Source organism: Lampris incognitus, chromosome 2 (assembly GCF_029633865.1).
Source record: "Lampris incognitus isolate fLamInc1 chromosome 2, fLamInc1.hap2, whole genome shotgun sequence".
Taxonomy (NCBI): Eukaryota; Metazoa; Chordata; class Actinopteri; order Lampriformes; family Lampridae; genus Lampris; species Lampris incognitus.
The window spans coordinates 52847095-52867528 of record NC_079212.1 but is presented as its reverse complement, the minus strand read 5'-3'; the positions used below and the strand labels follow the sequence as shown (position 1 = coordinate 52867528).

Sequence of the window (20434 nt, the reverse complement as noted above, 5' to 3'; positions counted from 1 at the left end):
CTGTCCAGGGACTCCTTTAAAAATTTTCTCTCCCAGCAGATAGATATCTTTATGGAATTCAACCATACTCCAGATATGCCACTAACTATTGTTTGGGAGGCTCTCAAAGCCTACCTTAGAGGCCAAATAATCTCATACACAGCACATGAGAGAAAGAAAAATAAAGAACGTCTAACAGAACTGTCCCATAGTATAGCGGAAGTGGACCGTTCATATGCCGATTCCCCAACACCTGAACTTTATAAGAAAAAATTATTATTAAAAACAGAATTCGACAATCTCTCCATTAAACAAACAGAACAATTATTCTTTAAATCAAAACAGACATTTTATGAGCATGGAGAGAAAGCTGGAAAACTATTAGCCCATCAGGTTAGACAGTCCATAGCCGCTAACACTATTTCTGAAATTTGCACAGCAGCTGGGGTAAAGACTGCCGACCCTGACACCATCTACTACTACTACTTTCGGCTGCTCCCGTTAGGGGTCGCCACAGCGGATCATTCGTTTCCATTTCTTCCTGTCTTCTGCGTCTTCCTCTGTCACACCAGCCACCTGCATGTCTTCCCTCACCACATCCATAAACCTCCTCTTTGGCCTTCCTCTTCTCCTCTTCCCTGGCAGCTCCATATTCAGCATCCTTCTCCCAATATACCCAGCATCTCTCCTCCACACACGTCCAAGCCATCTCAATCTTGCCTCTCTTGCTTTGTCTCCAAACCGTCCAACCTGAGCGGTCCCTCTAATATAATCGTTCCTAATCCTGTCCTTTTTCGTTACTCCCAGTGAAAATCTTAGCATCTTCAACTCTGCCACCTCCAGCTCCGCCTCCTGTCTTTTCGTCAGTGCCACTGTCTCCAAACCATATAACATAGCTGGTTTCACAACCATCTTGTAAACTTTCCCTTTAACTCTTACTGATACCCTTCTGTCGCAAATCACTCCTGACACACTTCTCCACCCGCTCCAACCTGCCTGCACTCTCTTTTTCACCTCTCTACTGCACTCCCCGTTACTTTGGACAGTTGACCCCAAGTATTTAAACTCAAATGCCTTTGTCACCTCCACTCCTTGCATCCTGACCATTCCACTGTCCTCTCTCTCATTCACGCATAGGTATTCCGTCTTGCTCCTACTGACTTTCATTCCTCTTCTCTCCAGTGCATACCTCCACCTCTCCAGGCTCTCCTCAACCTGCACCCTACTCTCGCTACAGATCACAATGTCATCCGCGAACATCATCGTCCATGGAGACTCCTGCCTGATCTTGTCCGTCAACCTGTCCATCACCATTGCAAGCAAGAAAGGGCTAAGAGCCGATCCTTGATGTAATCCACCTCCACCTTGAACCCATCTGTCATTCCAACCGCACACCTCACCATTGTCACACTTCCCTCATACGTATCCTGCACCACTCCTACATACTTCTCTGCAACTCCTGACTTCCTCATACAATACCACACCTCCTCTCTCGGCACTCTGTCATAAGCTTTCTCTAAATCTACAAAGACACAATGCAACTCTTTCTGGCCTTCTCTATACTTCTCAATCAACATTCTCAAAGCAAACATCGCATCTGTGGTGCTCTTTCGTGGCATGAAACCATACTGCTGCTCGCTGATCGTCACCTCTCCTCTTAACCTAGCTTCTATTACTCTTTCCCAAATCTTCATGCTGTGGCTGGTCAACTTTATACCTCTGTAGTTGTTACAGTTCTGCACATCGCCCTTGTTCTTGAAAATCGGTACCAGTATGCTTCTTCTCCACTCCTCAGGCATCCTCTCACTTTCCAGGATTGTGTTAAACAATCTAGTTAAAAACTCCACTGCCATCTCTCCTTAACATCTCCATGCCTCCACAGGTATGTTATCAGGACCAACTGCCTTTCCACTCTTCATCCTCTTCATAGCTGCCCTCACTTCCTCCTTGCTAATCCACTGAACTTCCTGATTCACTATCCCTACATCACCCTGACACCATCAATAACCAGTTTAAACAATTTTATATTACCCTTTATAGTTCAAAACCGCCCAGCGACTTGTTGCATATTTCAACTTTTTTAGACGGTTTGACCACACCAAAAATTGCCCTTGAAGACAGAGCACAGATAGACAGAGAGATATCAACAGAGGAAGTGATACAAGCAATTAAATACATGCAGAGCAACAAAGCACCAGGTCCGGATGGTTTCACAATTGAAATGTATAAAGAATTTGCTACCAAGCTGGCACCAATACTTAACCTGATGTATCAGGAAATTTTTAACCAACAGAAATTGCCCCAAACTATGATGCAGGCAATCATATCAGTGTTACTTAAAGAAGAAAAAGATCCCCTAATGTGTGGCTCCTACTGTCCTGTAAGCTTGTTGAATTGCGACTACAAAATCCTTACAAAAATCTTGGCCACCCGTATTGAAACTGTTGTCCCAACGGTTGTTAACCCTGATCAAACTGGTTTTATACCAGGCAGGCAGTCATTCTATAACATGTGCCGCCTATTTAATGTACTGTACACACCACATTCCGTAGAACAGACAGAAGTAGTGATTTCTTTAGATGCTGAGAAGGCATTTGACCGCATCGAATGGCAATATCTATTTGCTGTTCTAGAAAGGTTTGGCTTTGGTTTCACATTCCTAGCATGGGTTAAAATATTGTATTGCTCACTGACAGCCGCAGTGCGGACGAATAATATTATTTCTGATTATTTTTCACTCCATAGAGGCTGCAGACAGGGCTGCAGCCTCTCTCCTTACTTGTTCGATTTGGCAATTGAGCCACTCGCTATAGCTCTTAGGGCAGAGGATGGCATTAAAGGTATCTCACGAGGTGGTAAATTGCATAAGGTATCACTTTATGCAGATGACCTGTTGTTATATATATCCAACCCAATAGAATCTATACCAAGACTATTACTTACCCTGGATAACTTTGGTCACCTGTCAGGTTATAAGATAAACTATTCAAAGAGCTTGCTTTTTCCAATTAACCACACTGATAGAGACTACTCTAGCTTTCCATTCAAACTTGAACATAATGTATTTACATATTTAGGAATCAAAGTCATTCATACAATGGGGAGGTTATATAACCATAACTTTAAAACACTAATAGAACGAACAAAACAAGATTTTAAAAAGTGGTCAACGCTACCAATTTCATTAGCGGGCCGCATTAATATAGTTAAAATGACAGTCTTACCCAGATTTCTCTATCTTTTTCAAATGATTCCCATATTCATACCTAAGACAACATTTCAACAATTAGATAGATTAATTTCATCATTCATCTGGAACAATTCAAACCCCAGGATGAAGAAAATATACTTGGAGGTCCCTAAGGAGACAGGGGGATTAGGTTTGCCTAACTTTATTTGTTACTACTGGGCTGCGAACATTGTAAAACTTTTACATTTGGCATTTACATATGAGAATCAACAGGGTACAGATTGGGTTCACATGGAACTCTTATCCAATCCTTTACCGATATTCACCTCTCCACTACCACATAATTGTAACATACAAATAACAAACCCAGTGGTTAAAGCTTCACTTAGGATATGGCTCCAGTTTAGGAGGCATTTTGGATTAAAGCATGCTAGCGGTCTTTTTCCAGTAGCAAATAATCAATTCTTCTTGCCATCTGTGTTAGATAACACATTTCAACTTTGGCATAGAAATGGACTGGTGTTTTTCTGTGATCTATTTAAAGATGGAACATACGCCTCATTTGAAACACTTACCAAAGACCATAACATACCCAGATCCCATTTTTTTAGATACCTTCAAATCCGTAGTTTTGCCAAGGAAGTGTTTCCCTCATTTCCGTATCTGCCAACCAGGAGCCAATTAGATGTTATTCTAGAGAAGGATCCCTTTGGGAAAAAACGGGTCTCTATAATTTACACACTGATACAGGGATTGAAACAGATATCCTGGGACAAAACAAAAACTGCATGGGAGAGAGATTTGGGAGTAGAGCTTTCTGAAGAGGCATGGCGGGACAGCTTAACTCGTATTCATACGTCTTCATTGTGTATACGACATGGGTTAATTCAGTTTAAGGTGCTTCACCGTCTTCACTACTCGGGGGACAAGCTTGCCAGAATCTTTCCCACCACAGACCCTAGCTGTCCGAGGTGCAGTCATAGTCCAGCCTCGGTGGGACACATGTTCTGGGCATGCCCCTCCCTCAACAGTTATTGGGGACAGATATTTAATGTATTCTCACATATCTGTAAACAGACCATAAACCCCGATTTTCACACAGCCGTCTTTGGCATACCACCCCCTAACTGTAAGGTCACAACCTTGCAGGCAAATGCTCTAGCATTTGCCTCATTACTAGCACGCAGACTTATCCTATTTAACTGGAAGTCAAATAAAGCGCCATCATTTATGCAGTGGTTGAGGGAGGTGCTGTCCTTTCTACCTTTAGAAAAGCTCCGATATAAAATATGTAAAACCCGCAAAAACTTTACTTTGACCTGGAGTCCTTTCATAGACTTTATTGAAGGGTTTCCCTTTTATTGAATGTACTTTTTATTTACCTGGTTGTAACGAAAATACTTATAGATATATGTGTACAACTTTATATTGTCTTCAAAAATATGGTTATTATGTGGAATTGGAATAAGAAATCCCTGCGTAGTCCTTTTTTTGTTTTTTTGAGCCTTGGGGGGGAGGGGGGATTCCTGCATGTTTATTTTTGTTGTTGTTGTTGTTGTTTGTGTGCTTTGTATACCTGTTCCAAAAAAACTTGAAAATTGGAAAATAAAGTTTAAAATTCCATGACTTTTTCAGGTTTTTCATGACCGTACAAACCCTGCATGTTAGGGAGCAGGGGAGGGATGGGGATAATACTGGATTTATTTCATATGTTGATTCTGTGATTTTTAAAATATATAATCCAATAAATATGTTAAAAAAGGTAATATAAACTTAATCCCGCTAGGGATAGCTGTTGTTAGGAGATGCTGTTTTGGGGAGTTTCCGGATTGTGGGGTTCTCTTTGTTTAGTTTTGTCTCTGTGTGTGTTGTAAGCTCCCTCACACCTACAAGATAGTCAGCGTAAGCCTCTGAGTACAGATATTGTTTTTGCCTGGCTTATATAAAGTTGTTCTTGGCGCATGAAGTCATCGAGTGGTCCTTTTTAGAGGTAGAAGTTACCAGTTACTATATTACTGTACAGCATATCAGCATTATAACTTCTAACGTCTACAAACTGCAGTTATTATTTTTGCTTAGCAGGCTGTTGCCATTATTTTTATTTATTACTCCAGTTATTCTTGCTACAATTGCTGCCCATGGATTTAATGCCACTTGTATTCATTTTAATGTTATTCTTGTTATAACTGTAATTTTTTTAAATTATTATTATTGAAGTGTGTGTGCATGTAGCACGGCTCTTTTTGCATGTAGAATCTAGACAGGGAGACAAGCAGCAGTAGTAAATAAATAGATAATTGCTCATTATGACAATGAACTGACACTTGGGTCTGTGTTTGTTTTTTCTAACTTTGTAAAGTGGCATGGGACATCCAAAAGGTTGCTGACACCTGTAGTAGAGTGACAAGCTCTAGATCCTGACTTTTCTCTCATCTAGCCCCTCAACGGTGAAATGACCTCTCAGGCTCTATCAGAACAACTGACTCATTCCCACCTTCAAGAAAAGCTTAGAAACTTTCCTCTTTAACAACCTACCATTACCCTAAATGACCTCTGGTTGCAGGCATATTTATCCGGGACCTGGCTGCCACTGTTGCACTTTATCATACACGATTTTGTGATGTCTACCCTAAAGCCCTTTTCTACTTGCACTTGCAAGCAAGTGCAAGTAGAAACAATTGCATGGAACCCTAGAGTTTTCACTTGATTTTCCTTTGTCTATGACTAATGCAGTTTTATTGTCTTGATTTCATATGCACTTGTGGCTATGATACAACCACTGTGTAATCGCTCTAATATGCCAGTTCCTACACTCGTTTCCTGTTGCCCTCTTAAGTTGCTTTGGATCTGCCCACGACTAAATGAAAATGTAATTGACCTGTTATTGGCCAGGCTGGGAGTTTGATCAGTTCTTCACTTGTTTGCTCTTTCTGAATAGACCAGATATTTTCGTTGAATTTCACGACCTGAATTTGACAACCTGCTATAAAGTCATTTGAATATAAGGCATCGAAATTTCTGCCACCTGAGTTTTCCCACCTGATTTTTTTTTTACCTTACTTTTCAAGATCTGTCTTTCAATGGGCTGAATGCAGACCCAGTACATTCAACCTCATTTTTTTTTAACCTGAATTTTTAAAATGTGAATTTTTTTTACAACTGAATTTGCATAACCTGAATTTCAGGGGTGAATTCAGCCCCAATATATTCAAATATCTTAAGCGTCCATAGGGTTAGTGGTTGTGTCAGGAAGGGCATCTGACGTAAAAATTTTGCCAGATCATTATGCGGATTGACAAGTCCGCCATCGGTGTTGTGCCCTCACAGGGTACCGATGGAAACTGTCGATTCCACTGTGGCGACCCCTGGGAAACAGGGAATAAGCCCAAAGGAGAAGAAGATATTCAAATATCTTAAGATTCCCCATGAAAATTTTCCACAACATCAAAATATGCTTCGTTTATTTTTTTTCCTCAAACTTCATGAATTCAATAGCTTCTTAAATTCAAGTTCTGCTGAGACTGACTTTACTCCATAAAAATTGTTTTCCAAAGATTATAATGTGTGCACCTGCAGGAATACTGGATCCATATTAACTGTCAATGTCATGGATCCACGTTGAGCCCTTTTGTTTTTCAAACCCCTTTCTACTGGAAGTTATCAAACGCATGAAAAAAATATTTCATTTCACTTCATTTTTCATTCTTCTTCCAAGTGTTTGCTTAATGTACCAGAGGGGCAACATGTACTGGCCCATCATCCATGTAGCTCGAATGGCTTTCCGATACACCTGTACTGATGTTTTATAAGTTACCTCTCTGAGCTCTGTAGTAACATAGTGCTGTAGATCCTTTGCAGATTTGGCCCTGGTGTCTTCACTGCGACTTTTCAACCCACTGACAAACTGCTGGAGCACAGTGGCTGTGCCAGACATGGTTACCATTTGGATGATGCAGTCTGCAAAGCGAAACAACATGTGGTTATAAAGATACGTCACAGGAAAAGGAACATACTTCTTATGCATGCAATTTGCTCAGCCAATGTTGCTGGTCAGTGTTTCTTGCTGGCTCAGATAAAAAGCAAATAATTACAATCAGCACACTTTATTCATCCCCGCGCCGCGCGGAAGTTGATTTCTATCACAGACACTGATCAGGCTCTAAAGAAAACCCCCAAACCAAACTGAAAGCTACTCCATCTATACTCCACTATCTTAGCACAAACAAAACACGACAGAGTAAAACAAGTCGAAGTTGTCATTTGTTGTCAAGGTAACTGACACAGACACTAAGCCGTCCCTCCAGCTTCATTAGAAAAGGCATAATTACATGTCCAGGTCGCTGGGCAGCATCAGCGCGCTAAGAACCCCGATGTATGTATAGCGTGCCTAAAGTAGCTAACGTAAGCAGTTGCTAACGTCGACAACAGGTCACATATTTCACACAGCTCGCTCGCTTGCGCTTTGTTTGGCGTTCTAGCCAGCTAGAAGGGGATCTTAACGCACATCACTTACGTCCTTAAACTAATGCGTCGACTCCAACGGAGAGTGTGTCATCGCACAACTTAATTCATTACGCTGCGTGCTAGCTAAGCATAGCGGAGGGTTCTCTAGCTAGCCATACGCTTGCGCTTTCGGAGCGTGAAGAGCGCACAGTTACGTCACAATTGCGCAGCTCTGCGCATAACGCAGCGTTTTGGGTGCAGGGCTTGTCAAGTGCAAAGCAACCCATTCAGTAAATGCGAGCACGAGACGAAAGTTTCAAGTACGGTTCTTTTCATTGTGAAGTATAGGAGGGAGTTTTTACCTTGCGTTTCACAATACTTAGTCTAACTTGGCATTAACGCGTACAGATAGCGTCATAATTTGCGCAGCCACGACTCACGTTTGAACCGTTTGAAGCCCCAGGAATGGGGTCCTGTTCGGCAACGCTTTATTTGAACATGTGCGCATGTTTTCCCCGACATAAAAAAACGTCTTGAATTTATTTGTATTCTTCAAATGGGACTATTGGAAAAGCACGTGATATCACAAGCGGTCATCGTTAGCGGACACCGATAGATAGAAGGGAATAAAAACAAAACCGGATAATCGCAAAGGCTTCTAAAAGGCGTATTTCTTTATTGAAAATATAAACATACAACAGTCAGCCAATCCAGACCATTACATGAAAGTATACACATACAACAAACTTAATCATTCCAACAAAGAGGAATGATATAAAAAGTATATAACTACATACAAATAAAGTAACTTAGTGATAGACTTCTTTAACCCCAAACGGGAACAGTAGTAGTGTAGTAGTAGTAGTAGTAGTAGTAGTAGTAGTGTAGTAGTAGTAGTAGTGGTGTAGTAGTAGTAGTAGTAGTAGTGTAGTAGTAGTGTAGTAGTAGTAGTAGTAGTGTAGTAGTAGTGTAGTAGTAATTGTAGTAGTGTAGTAGTAGTAGTGGTGGTGGTAGTAGTGACAGACAGACTTCTTCAATTAAACATTTCTAAATACATTCTGTTCACTGACATACCTTTTTTGTTTGTTACTAAATTCAGAGACTCAGTGTAATATTCAATATCTGTCAAAAATAATTTTAATAAAGTCTTGATTGAAGTATTCTGGCTTTCATCCATTATCTGAACCGCTTGCCCTGCTGTCAGGATGCTGCAGCCTGTCCCAGCAGCCACCGGGCGGCAGGGGGGAGACACCCTGCTGGACAGGCCGCCACCGGGCCAATACAGGGCCGCCGCTGGGCCACCACGGGGCCGCCACCGGGCCACCGCCGGGCCACCGCCGGGCCACCGCCGGGCCACCGCCGGGCCGGCCTGCCCTTTCATATCCTGGCTTTGTGAATATGAAATTTACCTAGCACAATAAAAACGTGTACCATGGTATATATATTTGCATCTTTATATTCAAAATAAGTGACAATATTTTTACCCTCAATATTAATCGAATGCGAAGTTTTGCTGAACACATAGTAACTCTCAAAGTCTTGCCAAAATCCAATACAAAATGGACGACTGTAAAACCTGTTATAACTTCTTGTTCAGTTTTGCAGAAAGAACATTTGTCATCCACGTCTAAAAATATTGAAATGTGTACATTAGTTGAATATAATAATATATATATTTTCAAATGTAACTCTCTAATTTTGATTGTTATGAAGAATGTAAAAGGCAGCAGGCACGCCTTACGCCAATTCAAATGTCTTTAAAGGGAGAATTCCAGAGAACATGTTGCACGTGCTGTTATTTCCCTAGTATTGTAGAAACATTTCCTGATACGTTTGTTGGGGCATTTATTGTTCGTAACATCAATGCCATTTATATAAAGATTACATTCAAATCTGGGAACCTCATCTTGTTTTCTATAGCTTCTCGTTGGCTCTAATAAACCAGTGGGGGGGATTTTACCACTGAGTTAAATTCTTTGGGCTTGATAGGGAAAGATTTTCCCTTAAGAAAAGTGTCATAGTTAATTAATAGACCATTATCATCAAAAACGTTATTTTTTTAAAGAAAGTTATGTTTTGTCAACCGGATTTTGTACATAAAGTGACTTGTTCCCTCTAGTAATGCATTCATTCTTTGTTGAGATATGACACCAGTGTATTTGTATGACTATGTGTTACTGTGTACTATTATTTTGTTTACGACTTTGTTTGTCCACAAGTGGGCGGTGTTGCGCTTGCATGCGCGGATTGATTACGTCACTGAGACGCTGTTCATTTTCTTCTTCTCCCAAAACTACCGAATAAACGAAGGCTGCATTTTTTCCCTCCAGCAGAAGTTCGGTAGTCAGTACGATTCTTTATAACGGTTTAATAATCCACTTCATCTGCGCAGAGATAGACATAAAGTATTAGTCTAGTCTTCTAACAGGTTATGGGCCCAGATAACATTGGATTATTTAGTAATTTGATAAAAGAAGTACACGAAGTGTGATAACCTCGGATGGCGGGATGCGCACAGGTTAGCACGGAGTAGCAAGTTAGCAAGTGTGACGCTAGTTAGCATCGAGAGAGGCTATCGGGAAGCTAACGGAACGCTAAACTAAGCCAACGCTACCTAGGGAGATGGAGCGGAAGAAGAGCAGGTGGCCCACATTCAACGGACAGGCCGATGAGTATGAACTGTGGGAAGAGCGAATGCTCTGTTGCATGCATGGTGTGCGGCTGAAAACCACCATTCTTACCGAGCCCGTGGGGCCTTTGACAGCGGAAGAGCAGGCCCTAGACGAGGAGCGGAACGCGGACGCCTACTGCGCATTGGCGCCTTTATTGGACAACACAAGCTTGGGACTGATCTTCAGAGAAACGAAGAACAAAGGTAGAGAGAGTCTACGGGTGTTGCGGGAACATTACATTGGTAAGGGCAGACCCCGGATTGTCACTCTGTATGTAACATTGACTGGGCTAAAGAAAGCTGATAATGAGACGATAACCGAATACATTATCCGAGCTGAACAAATCATTACGGCTCTCAAAGGGGCGGGAGAAGCACCGAGTGAGGGACTAATGATGGCCATGGTGATGAGGGGGTTACCCGAGAGATATAAGCCATTCACTCTAATGGTGACACATGGCAACAGTGAGTTGACATTGGGACAATTTAAGGCCAAATTGAGAAACTTTGAGGCGGCAGAAGATGTAGCTAATGCTACAGCATCGGACGAGACGTCCGAGAGGGTGATGAAGGCCCACGCAGCGCCTAAGAAAAAGCCAGTGAAACGCTGTGAGGGAGAAGATGATCAAACGGTGTGCTGGCGATGTGGTGACAAAGGCCATCGGAAATCGGACTGTTCACGCAGCGTGTGGTGCAGCTTCTGCCAGATCAAGGGTCAGACGGACAAAGTGTGCAAGAAGAAGGACCGCGCTGATGGAGCCAGATGTGCACGCAAGCAAGGTGGCGGCGGTGGTCACGGAGCAGGTCGAGGTCAGGGACCGGGGACTACTGCGGAAGAAGAGAACTACATCTTCAGAGTGCAGGCTGGAGAGACCAGCTCAGCAGGACCAGGACGACGGCAACAGTTCAAACCAGGAATGATTGTGGACTGTGGGGCTTCTTCCCACATAGTCAATGATAAGAAGAAGTTCAAGAGCTTTGACAGCTCGTTCGAGCGAGAGAAACACTGCATGGAGCTGGCGGACGGTAAGCGCACCTTTGGTGTGGTGCAGGGCAGGGGAGATGCTACGGTATGTCTGCTCGACAGTGAGGGGCAACGGTGTAGAGTGACACTGCGGAACGCACTATATATTCCATCGTACCCCCAAGAGCTCTTCTCTGTGAAGTCTGCGACAGCACACGGAGCCAGTGTGTTCTTCGAAGAGGGCAGAGATGCCCTAATGTCACCGGATGGTACCAGGTTTGACATTTTTGTACAGGGGAAAATGTACTATTTGCAAACTGAATGTGTTGTTGAAAAGTGCCATGTGAGCCATGATATAGAAACTTGGCATGAGATAATGGGCCACTGCAACTATGATGATATCATAAAGCTACAGGATATCACTGATGGTATGCATATAAAGGGTAAAGTGTGTAAACCTGACAAAGAGTGTGCAGTATGCATACAAGGGAAGTTTACCCAAAACAGGAACAGGAAATCTACAGACAAAGCCAAGACACCACTGGAGTTGGTAAACACTGATTTAGCCGGTCCTGTGGCAAACGAGTCCATTAATGGTTTCAGGTACATGCAATCATTTACAGATGTGTGCACAGGGGCTGTGTGTGTTTATTTCTTAAAAACAAAGAGTGACACAGTGCAAGCGACCGAGAAATTTCTGGCAGATGTAGCTCCCTATGGGACAGTGAAATGCATAAGGTCGGATAATGGAACTGAGTTTACAGGCAAGGAGTTTCAAACCCTGTTGAGACGGAACAAAATAAGACATGAGACGTCCTGCTCATACTCTCCCCATCAAAATGGCGTTGCAGAGAGAGAAGGACGCACACTATTCGAGATGGCAAGGTGTATGCTAATGGATAGTGGTCTACCAAAGAGCCTCTGGCATTATGCTGTACAGGAGGCAGCCCACACCAGAAACAGATGCTTCAACAAGCACACAGGCACTATGCCATACACGGCAATGACAGGAAAAAAGTGCAACATGGCTAGAATGCAAAAGTTCGGGACAGAATGCTATGCTTACCAGCAGGACAAGGGAAAGTTAGATTCTAGATGTGAGAGGGGGCGTTTTGTAGGACACGACAAGGCCGAACGGCATGACCAGGTACTCATAATGACCCCGGGGCGTCTTAAAGGCTGTCTTCCACTCGTCCCCCTTCCGGATCCGGACCAGATGATAGGCACACTGGAGGTCCAGCTTAGTGAAGACTGTAGCCCGGGTGAGGGGCTCAAGGGTGGAACTCATGAGAGGAAGGGGGTACTTGTTTTTGACGGTTATCTCATTGAGTTGGCGATAGTCAATGCAGGGTCGGAGGCCCCCGTCCTTCTTCTTCACGAAAAAGAATCCAGCTGCCACCTGGGAGGACGAGGGCCGAATGAGCCCTGCTGCCAAGGACTCGGAGATGTACTCGTCCATCGCAGCCTTCTCGGGGATGGTCAGACTGTACAGACGACTGCTGGGAAGGGGTGCCCCAGAGTGGAGGTTGATAGCACAGTCATAGGGCCGATGAGGAGGAAGAGATTGGGCCCGGGTCTTGCTGAAAACCTCACCTAACTCATGGTACTCAGGGGGAACAGAGGAGAGGTCGGGAGGCGGGGCACTAGGGGCACGTCGGGAGGATGGGGCGGGAGCAGCCTGGAGACATTGGGCATGACAGGAGGCGCTCCACTCCATGATGGTACCGGAGGCCCAGGCGATGTGTGGCTCATGCTGCATGAACCAGGGGCGCCCTAGGATCACAGGGACTAACGGGGACTGGATGATGTAAAACCGAAGTTTCTCCACATGTTTACCTGCTATGGTGAGAGAGACAGGGTGGGTGCGTTGGGTGACGCTGGCCAGGCAGCGCTCATCCAGCACGAAGGCCTCCATGGGCTTCTCCAGCGTCTCTAGCGGGATGTTAGCCTGGGCAGCAAATTCTGAGTCCAGGAAACACTCATCAGCCCCCGAGTCAAGGAGTGCACCCACCGTGAGCCGCTGGTCAGCCCAGGCCAGGGTAACGCTAACTAGATGGTTCTGTGGGGCAGGACGGTGGGAATAGGAAAAGTGGCTCACTAGGATCTCCCGGGGCCCCAGTGAGCCTAGTCTTTTGGCCGAGTGGGGCAGCCGCTGATCAGATGTCCCTTCTGGCCACAGTAGAGGCATTGACCCGCCTTGAACCGGGCCTCCCGTTCGGCCAGACTAAGGCATGTGCTCCCCAGCTGCATAGGTTCCTCCCCCGTCGTGGTCTGGAGCGCGGGGGTAGAAACGGCCACAAGGAAAGTGGGGCGAGCAGGAGTAGGGGTCCTGTTAGGAGGGCTGGACGACTGGGGAATGGATGGGGATCCACGCAGGGCTCGCTCGCGCCTCCTCTCCCGGAGGTGTCTGTCGATGCGGATGGCGAGCTTGATCAGGTCCTCGAGGGAGGTGGGCTCCTCCCGGGCGGCTAGCTGGTCCTTGACAGCCTCGCTGGGACCTCTCCGGAAGGTGACCCGAAGTGACTGGTCGTTCCAGCCGCTCTCAGCTGCGGCCAGCCTGAACTCCACCGAGTAGTCTGTGACACTGCCACTGCCCTGCTGGATACTGCTCAGCCGAGCACCAGGGTCCTGGCCACCGACTGGATGGTGGAAAACCTTCCGTAGTTCCGCCTCAAAGGACTCGTAGGTGAGGCAGAAACTGGCCTTCATGGACCAGGAAGCAGTGGCCCACTGAGCTGCTCGGCCTGTGAGCAGGTTGGTCATGTAAGCGACCCGGGCAGCATCAGACGTGAACATGCTGGGTTGGTGCAGGAAGATCAGCTCACACTGCATGATGAACGTGGCACAGGTCTCAAAGTCGCCATCAAATGGGAACTGGGTTGAGCCCCACAGGGTTAACCGGGGCAGCGGGCCCAGGGGGCGGGTTACCCACAACTCCAGGGGCAGGCTGGCCCGGCGGCTGGATTGTGAGAGTCGCCGTGATGGTTTGCAACTGCCGCAGGATCTCTGCTTGTTGGCTCGCCAACGCCGCCTGCTGGCTCGTTAGGTTACCCACACAGGCCTGGAGGGGCTGGACCCGAGTCTGAAGATCTCTCACCGCGGCGGAGGCCGCCTCTAGCTGCTAGGTGTGGGAGTTAGTCAGTTGGATCTGTTCGATGAGAGCCGCTCGAAGCGGACTGGCCGGTACGCTCTGTGTCGGCTGGGGTCGTCATGGTCAGTTCGTACTGTTAGGGTTTGTGGAAGACCCCAAGCGCACGACATCAGACAGAGATGGGGTTAGCCGAAAACTGGCGTACTTTATTCCTTACGCGTACAAATAGTCAAACACAGGAAGGCAATGAGCGACAAGAAAAACGGGAAGTCCAAGAAGAAAAACTCGCGGGTAATCCAAACGGGAACACGGCAGGATACTTCCACGGGGAAACTTTGCAAGGGAAAACATGAACCAAGGGCTGGGACGAGTTCGTAGAGAAAAGGACCGTGAGAGGAGAGTGGCCGCTACTGCGAGGAGCTTACAACACGAACTGACAACGGGCGCGTGGGAGGCCACTTAACTTAAGCCCAGCCCTGACGGCTAAGCCCGGCCCTGACGAGCTGATTGGCTACCGGCGCGGGGTGGGTGGGCCACGGCGCGGGGTGGGCGAGCCGTAACAAATAGCGCAGCTTCCCTGCCATGACAGCTTGTTGACCGGTAGCCCTGCAACACTGTAGTTACACACTAGTAAACATTTAAGACCTCCCATTTCATTACATATGTTGTGTGGGACGACGTACCATAATGAATTTGGTGCCCATAAACACTCGTTTAACCATTTAACCTTCAAGGTGTGATTCAAGTCCATCAAGTCCAACGGTTCAAAGCCGCCCTCCGCTCTGGATCCACAAAGGACCGCCTTCTGCAGATGATGATGTTTATGTTTCCATACAAAGTTTGTGAGCATGTTGTTATAATGTGTTTACATGTCGAGTCTGAACAACTGAGGGGGAGAGCAGGGTAGACACAGGGCCGCCGCTCCCACAACGCGCATCACGCACCGTGCTTAGGGCATCAACTGCTGGAGGGGGCACCAGAATTACTTATTTATTTATAATTTTCATAATGATTAATTATTTAACAAAAAATAACACAACGCAGAGACTGTTCAAGGGGTGTTCGGGCCGGCGGACAGAAGAATAGGGTCACATAGGTAGTACAAAGATATACATATTTCATCGACATAATAAAATGAAGTATGGTGCCCCCCTCCTCCTCCTTCCTATGGTCTGTGCGATGGCGCCTAACAAACTCAAGCCTGGTGCTAGCTTAAACGTTAGCTACACACCACGGCTTCGAACAGGCAGCAGGAGTCAGGAGCGGAGCAGCGAAAACAGAAGAAGCAGCGGGATGACGCTCGTACATCACTTGCAGGTATGTTTTAGAAATATTAACTCTTAAAATGCTGTAAAGTGCTTAAATGTTAGCCTTGGAATGCATAACATACTGTAGCGAAGAGGCTACCCCGTTAGAATTGTGCCCTCCTGTTTTACCCATCAGGCACTGCGTTCAGATTGTGTTGTTATTAAATGTTTTGTAAGTGTTTTACGTGGTTTTATGCGTTTATGTGATTAGTATTTGGTGTGGTGTGATTGTAGTTGTCGTTCTGTTGTGTTGTGTAGGTTTGGTACTGAAACCCTGATCAACATTGTTGTTCAGGTAGATGACGTCCATGTATTGCGTCGCAACTCTACTGAAGATCCTGTATCTGCGTGAGTTCAATAGAGAAGACTGGAAGGTTACCTTCGTCACTACTTCTACATTCGCCAAACTGGTGTTAGAAGTGGGATCGCAGCCAATACCCACCAACAGGAAATGGCAACATCAAGAAGCAAATTCGACGTGGAGCTCCGTGAGATTGAAGACTTCATTGGGCGTCTTGAAACAGAACTTTTCCGGGAGACGAACATAGACGTCCGGAAGAAGATGTCCGGCGGAGGAAGGGCGGACGGAGCCAGCGCTCCCCGTCCTGCAGGGCCCGGCACGGCCGGCCGGTTCAGCGGCTCGACCCACTCTGATTTCATCCCCGACCACATGTCCGCCGGCCATTACGTCACCGTCCCCACTTCACTGACCAACGTCACGACAACCCCAGCACCCCCTGCTAATGCGATGCTGCTACCACCAGTGATCTTCAAGCTCCCACGGTATGCTGGCATCACGGCCCTGGAGCCATACCTAGCTCAAGTAAAACTGGCAGCAAGGCACAACCAGTGGAGCATCCAAGACGCGTTGCAGGTATTGCTCGAACTTACGCCATCAGAACAGCAGGATTACGAGACACTGGCCGCTGCTTTAGAACGACGCTTTGGCCAACGGGTCTCTACTGACAGCATGCTAGACCGACTGGCCCGCCGGCGCCGCCAAGAGGGCGAGACCCTGGGAACCTATGCAGCGGACGTGCGCTGCTTTGCACATCGTGGCTACCCCACTTTTGATCCAGCAGCTCGTGACGAGTTAGCCCTGAGTGCCTTCATCCAGGGGCTCACCCCACCGAGGTTGAAGGAGCACCTCCGCATCACGGCACCTACGACCTTCAAGACTGCGTTGGAAGAGGCAGAGAGGGTGGAGGCTGTGATGGCCCCACACAACCAACCAAGACCCCGAGTGCGTCGGGCTGAGGTCCACGCAGATGAGGGAGACGTCGAAAGAGGGGTCGTCTGCCAAGCTCATTCGTCACCACGCCGAAAGCAACCAGGCTGACGCCAACCACCCTTCAGACTTTGGACGCCTCATGATCCATGCTACCGCTGTGGAGAAGCGGGGCACAGGGCCCGTGACTGCCCTGCCCCTGCACCACGACAGGTAGCGCTCCCCAGTCGGAAAACTAGAGTGGGGTGGCACCGCGGGGAGACTGCCACCCAGCCAACCGACCATATCCCCAATTGAAAACTCTTCCCAGATCGGCAGAGTTTTGGTTGGCTTAAATACAAGACCCTTGCATCATCGGGCTGGACTTGCAGACTCACTGGGGGGCTCTGGTCGATGTGTCGAGTAATGCCATTCACTTCGGCACAGAGACCCTGGCCCTCCGGCGCCATCCAGAGAGGAAGTGGGACGTATCCACATCCAGCCAACTCCACCTGTCACCACGCCGCCGCCGCCGCCGCCCCCACCTCCACTGTCACCATCACTGCTGTAATATTTGCTAGTAATATTTGATTTGCTAATGTCCCTTACGTCTTTCCGTAGCGCCACAACAAAGTCACGTGATGTACGTAACAACGTCAGTGGAAATCCGGTCGGTGAATAAACACCCAGCACGAGAGAAGTCGTCCTTGCTTTATTAATGTTATAAGTTAACATAGCCAGATGGCACAGATCATTACTTGGTGTCAGAGTAGCGGAGTTTAAATACCCAATATGGATTCGTACGGCGTTCCAGCTCCACGGATGGACTGGGAATCGGCGAACTTACCTGAAGCATGGAGACGATTTCGACAAACGGAGCTAATGTTCAAGGGCCCCCTGCGCGGGAAGAACGAAGAGGAGAAATGCAGCTACCTCCTGCTCTGGATAGGGGAAAAAGGGCGCGATGTGCACAACACTTGGACACTCAGCGGAGAACAAGCCAAGAAGCTAGAAACGTACTACGATAAGTACACTGAGTACATCACCCCCAAAGCAAACCCGATTTATGCCAGATATAAATTTCATGAAAAGATGCAGGGAGAGAGTGAATCCTTCGAACAATTTGTAACTGAGCTAAAGCTCCTAGTCAAAGACTGTGGCTACCCAAATGCCGACGAGATGGTCAGGGACCGCATCGTGTTTGCCACCAACTCACCCAGAGTGAGAGAAAAGCTACTTAGCCAGGGAGCTGAGCTAACGCTAGAAAAAGCCATAGATGTAGCCCGCTCACACGAGCTAGCAAAGCAACAGCTAAAGTCTATGGGCCAGGGCAGCATGCATGAAACGGTGCACGCAATAGGCAGAAAGACTTACAAACCGAACGCACCCAAAGCAGCTAACGCTAACTTCAGACAAAGGGAGGGTAACGTTAGCACCGCCGCCAGGGCGTGTAGCTATTGTGGAGGGCTACACGGCGCTAAAGCCACTTGCCCAGCTAAGGGTAAACAATGCATTAAATACAAGAAGCTCAATCATTTTGCTAAAGTATGCAAGTCTAGCTCCCAGGGACAGACAAAGTACTACCGCGGCACAGTACATGCCGTCGGAGAGAACCCAGAAGAGTACACCACTGACAGAGAGCAGGAAGAACTGTACTTCGACAACATTACAGTGGAGAGCACCGCTGTGGCAGAACAGACAGAGCTGTACATAGACTGCATCTCAATAGAGAACAACGGAAAAAGCAACGAGCAGGCTTACGTAGAGGTTGGAATTGGCACACCTCCACAGAAGGTAAAGTTTAAACTAGACACTGGGGCACAGGCCAATACTATTCCCACCAACCTGTTCCAGGCGCTGTTCAAAAATGTGACACTGAAACCAGCAATACACAGACTCACTGAATATGGAGGAGGCGCGCTGAGCGTGAAAGGCACATGCAAACTCAAATGTAAGTACAGAGACAATGCAATGATGCTGGACTTTTACGTCATTGACACAAACGCCCCACCAGTCATGGCAATGAAAACATGCCGTGACCTAAACTTGGTAAAAATAGTGATGGCTGTGAGCGAGGAAAACAATGTCACATCACAGAGCATAATGGATGAGTATGCAGATGTTTTCCAGGTGTAGCCGGGTGGTAAATCTGTTAAATATGTTAAAAGATTTTCCACTTAAATTTAGTATAGTTTAACTGTTAATATATTTAATTGTTACACTGGCAAGCCATGTAAAATGTCATTTGATGTATTTAAATTGTGAGACAGATTGTGAGTGTATTTTTATAGTTTTGGTTGTCATTGCATGTTTTGACCAGTAAGTGGCAGTGGCGGACTTTTATTGTAACTCCGTGCAAGTTATCCAAGTGCATCTTGGGTATTCTTTCTTTTTTTTTCTTGTGTGGAGCGCCTGAAGATTGCGGTGTGACAGTGCTCTAACTCCGTAGTAAGTAAGGGTAAATATCTTGTGAAATATACCTGTAACATTATTCCAAACAATATTGTATGTCGGTAATTTGACAAGATGGTTTGATTTAGACGCTACTGGAGTTGATGTTCGGTGATTTTGGGCGCGAGCCGTCGACCGCTGTTCGCCATTGCAGGCATGACAAGGTAATGTTGGCGTGAATAAAGCCACACCATGCCGTTGTATTTGGGATGTAAAGGTTTTATATGCATTTTAATTCTGTTTAAAGGTAACTGACAGAGTGAGAAGTTGCGCGATCTTCAGGAAGTTCCACATGTCTTTGTTAAACCCTGTTTAACGTACATAGTCCACTGCCGTATTTTGCACCGTATTTTGCACCGTATTTTGCACCGTATTTTGTATTTATTATTTCCCTTTTTAAAATCTTTTCTGTTAAACTTGCCACATCTGTGAACATTTATGAGCTGTTTGCTCGAAAGACACAGGAATGTATGAACTCAGTAAAACGATCTGCATTCGAAGGTTCAAACAATAAAATTAAAGCTACAAGAACCCCGGAAGTAATTGTGTCCTGTGTGGTATCTAATTCCACGGGCTACATAATTTTGGTACCAGGAGTGGGGTGTAGCTAAAATATTTTTTTTAAATTGGCAACAGAGTGGCTTATTTTTACTTAAAAAAAAATACGGCAGTGGTGAAGATTGCTGGTGACGTCCGTTGGTGTTGAGTCTGAAGCCATCCTGCTGTGGAGGTGGTGACCAGCGAGAGACGACGTGAGGGCATCTAAGAGGTTCTGGTGCTTCCTGTTTCACACGACTCAGCCGTACCAGCGCAGAGGACTCCAGCGCTAACTTCAGCTACAAAGACCAAGATCCAGCAAGGCTCCAAGTTAAAGACTGTCCTTGTAGTATCCTTGAACCAGGTTTTGAACTAAATATCCTCATTTATACTGGACTGAGTAAAGATTAATATATCATTATGTCTAGTGGTTCTGGTGATGAGGGGAGTTCACGTAATGATAATGGCCACACCTCAGGTGGCATAATGGGTATAGGTGAAGGTGCTACAAAAGAAATGCAGACCACCATGCAAGAGCTTGCCAGACTGCGAGATGAGCTCACCAGGTTAAATGGTGAAGCAAGGGCTCAGAGA

General features: G+C 46.2%; 1 protein-coding gene across 1 annotated transcript in view; it reads right to left on the bottom strand.

Moving 5' to 3' along the window:
- Positions 1 to 7802, bottom strand: part of mtor (mechanistic target of rapamycin kinase) — a 400677-nt gene extending 392875 nt beyond the window's left edge. Inside the window, exons 1-2 of the mRNA XM_056274929.1 lie at positions 7683 to 7802; positions 6984 to 7126 (exon numbers count right to left, since the gene is read on the bottom strand). Of these exons, the coding sequence (XP_056130904.1) occupies positions 6984 to 7112 (129 nt within the window). The 5' untranslated portion in view covers positions 7113 to 7126; positions 7683 to 7802. The remainder of the gene's footprint in view (positions 1 to 6983; positions 7127 to 7682) is intronic.
- Between the last annotated feature and the right edge of the window lie 12632 nt (positions 7803 to 20434).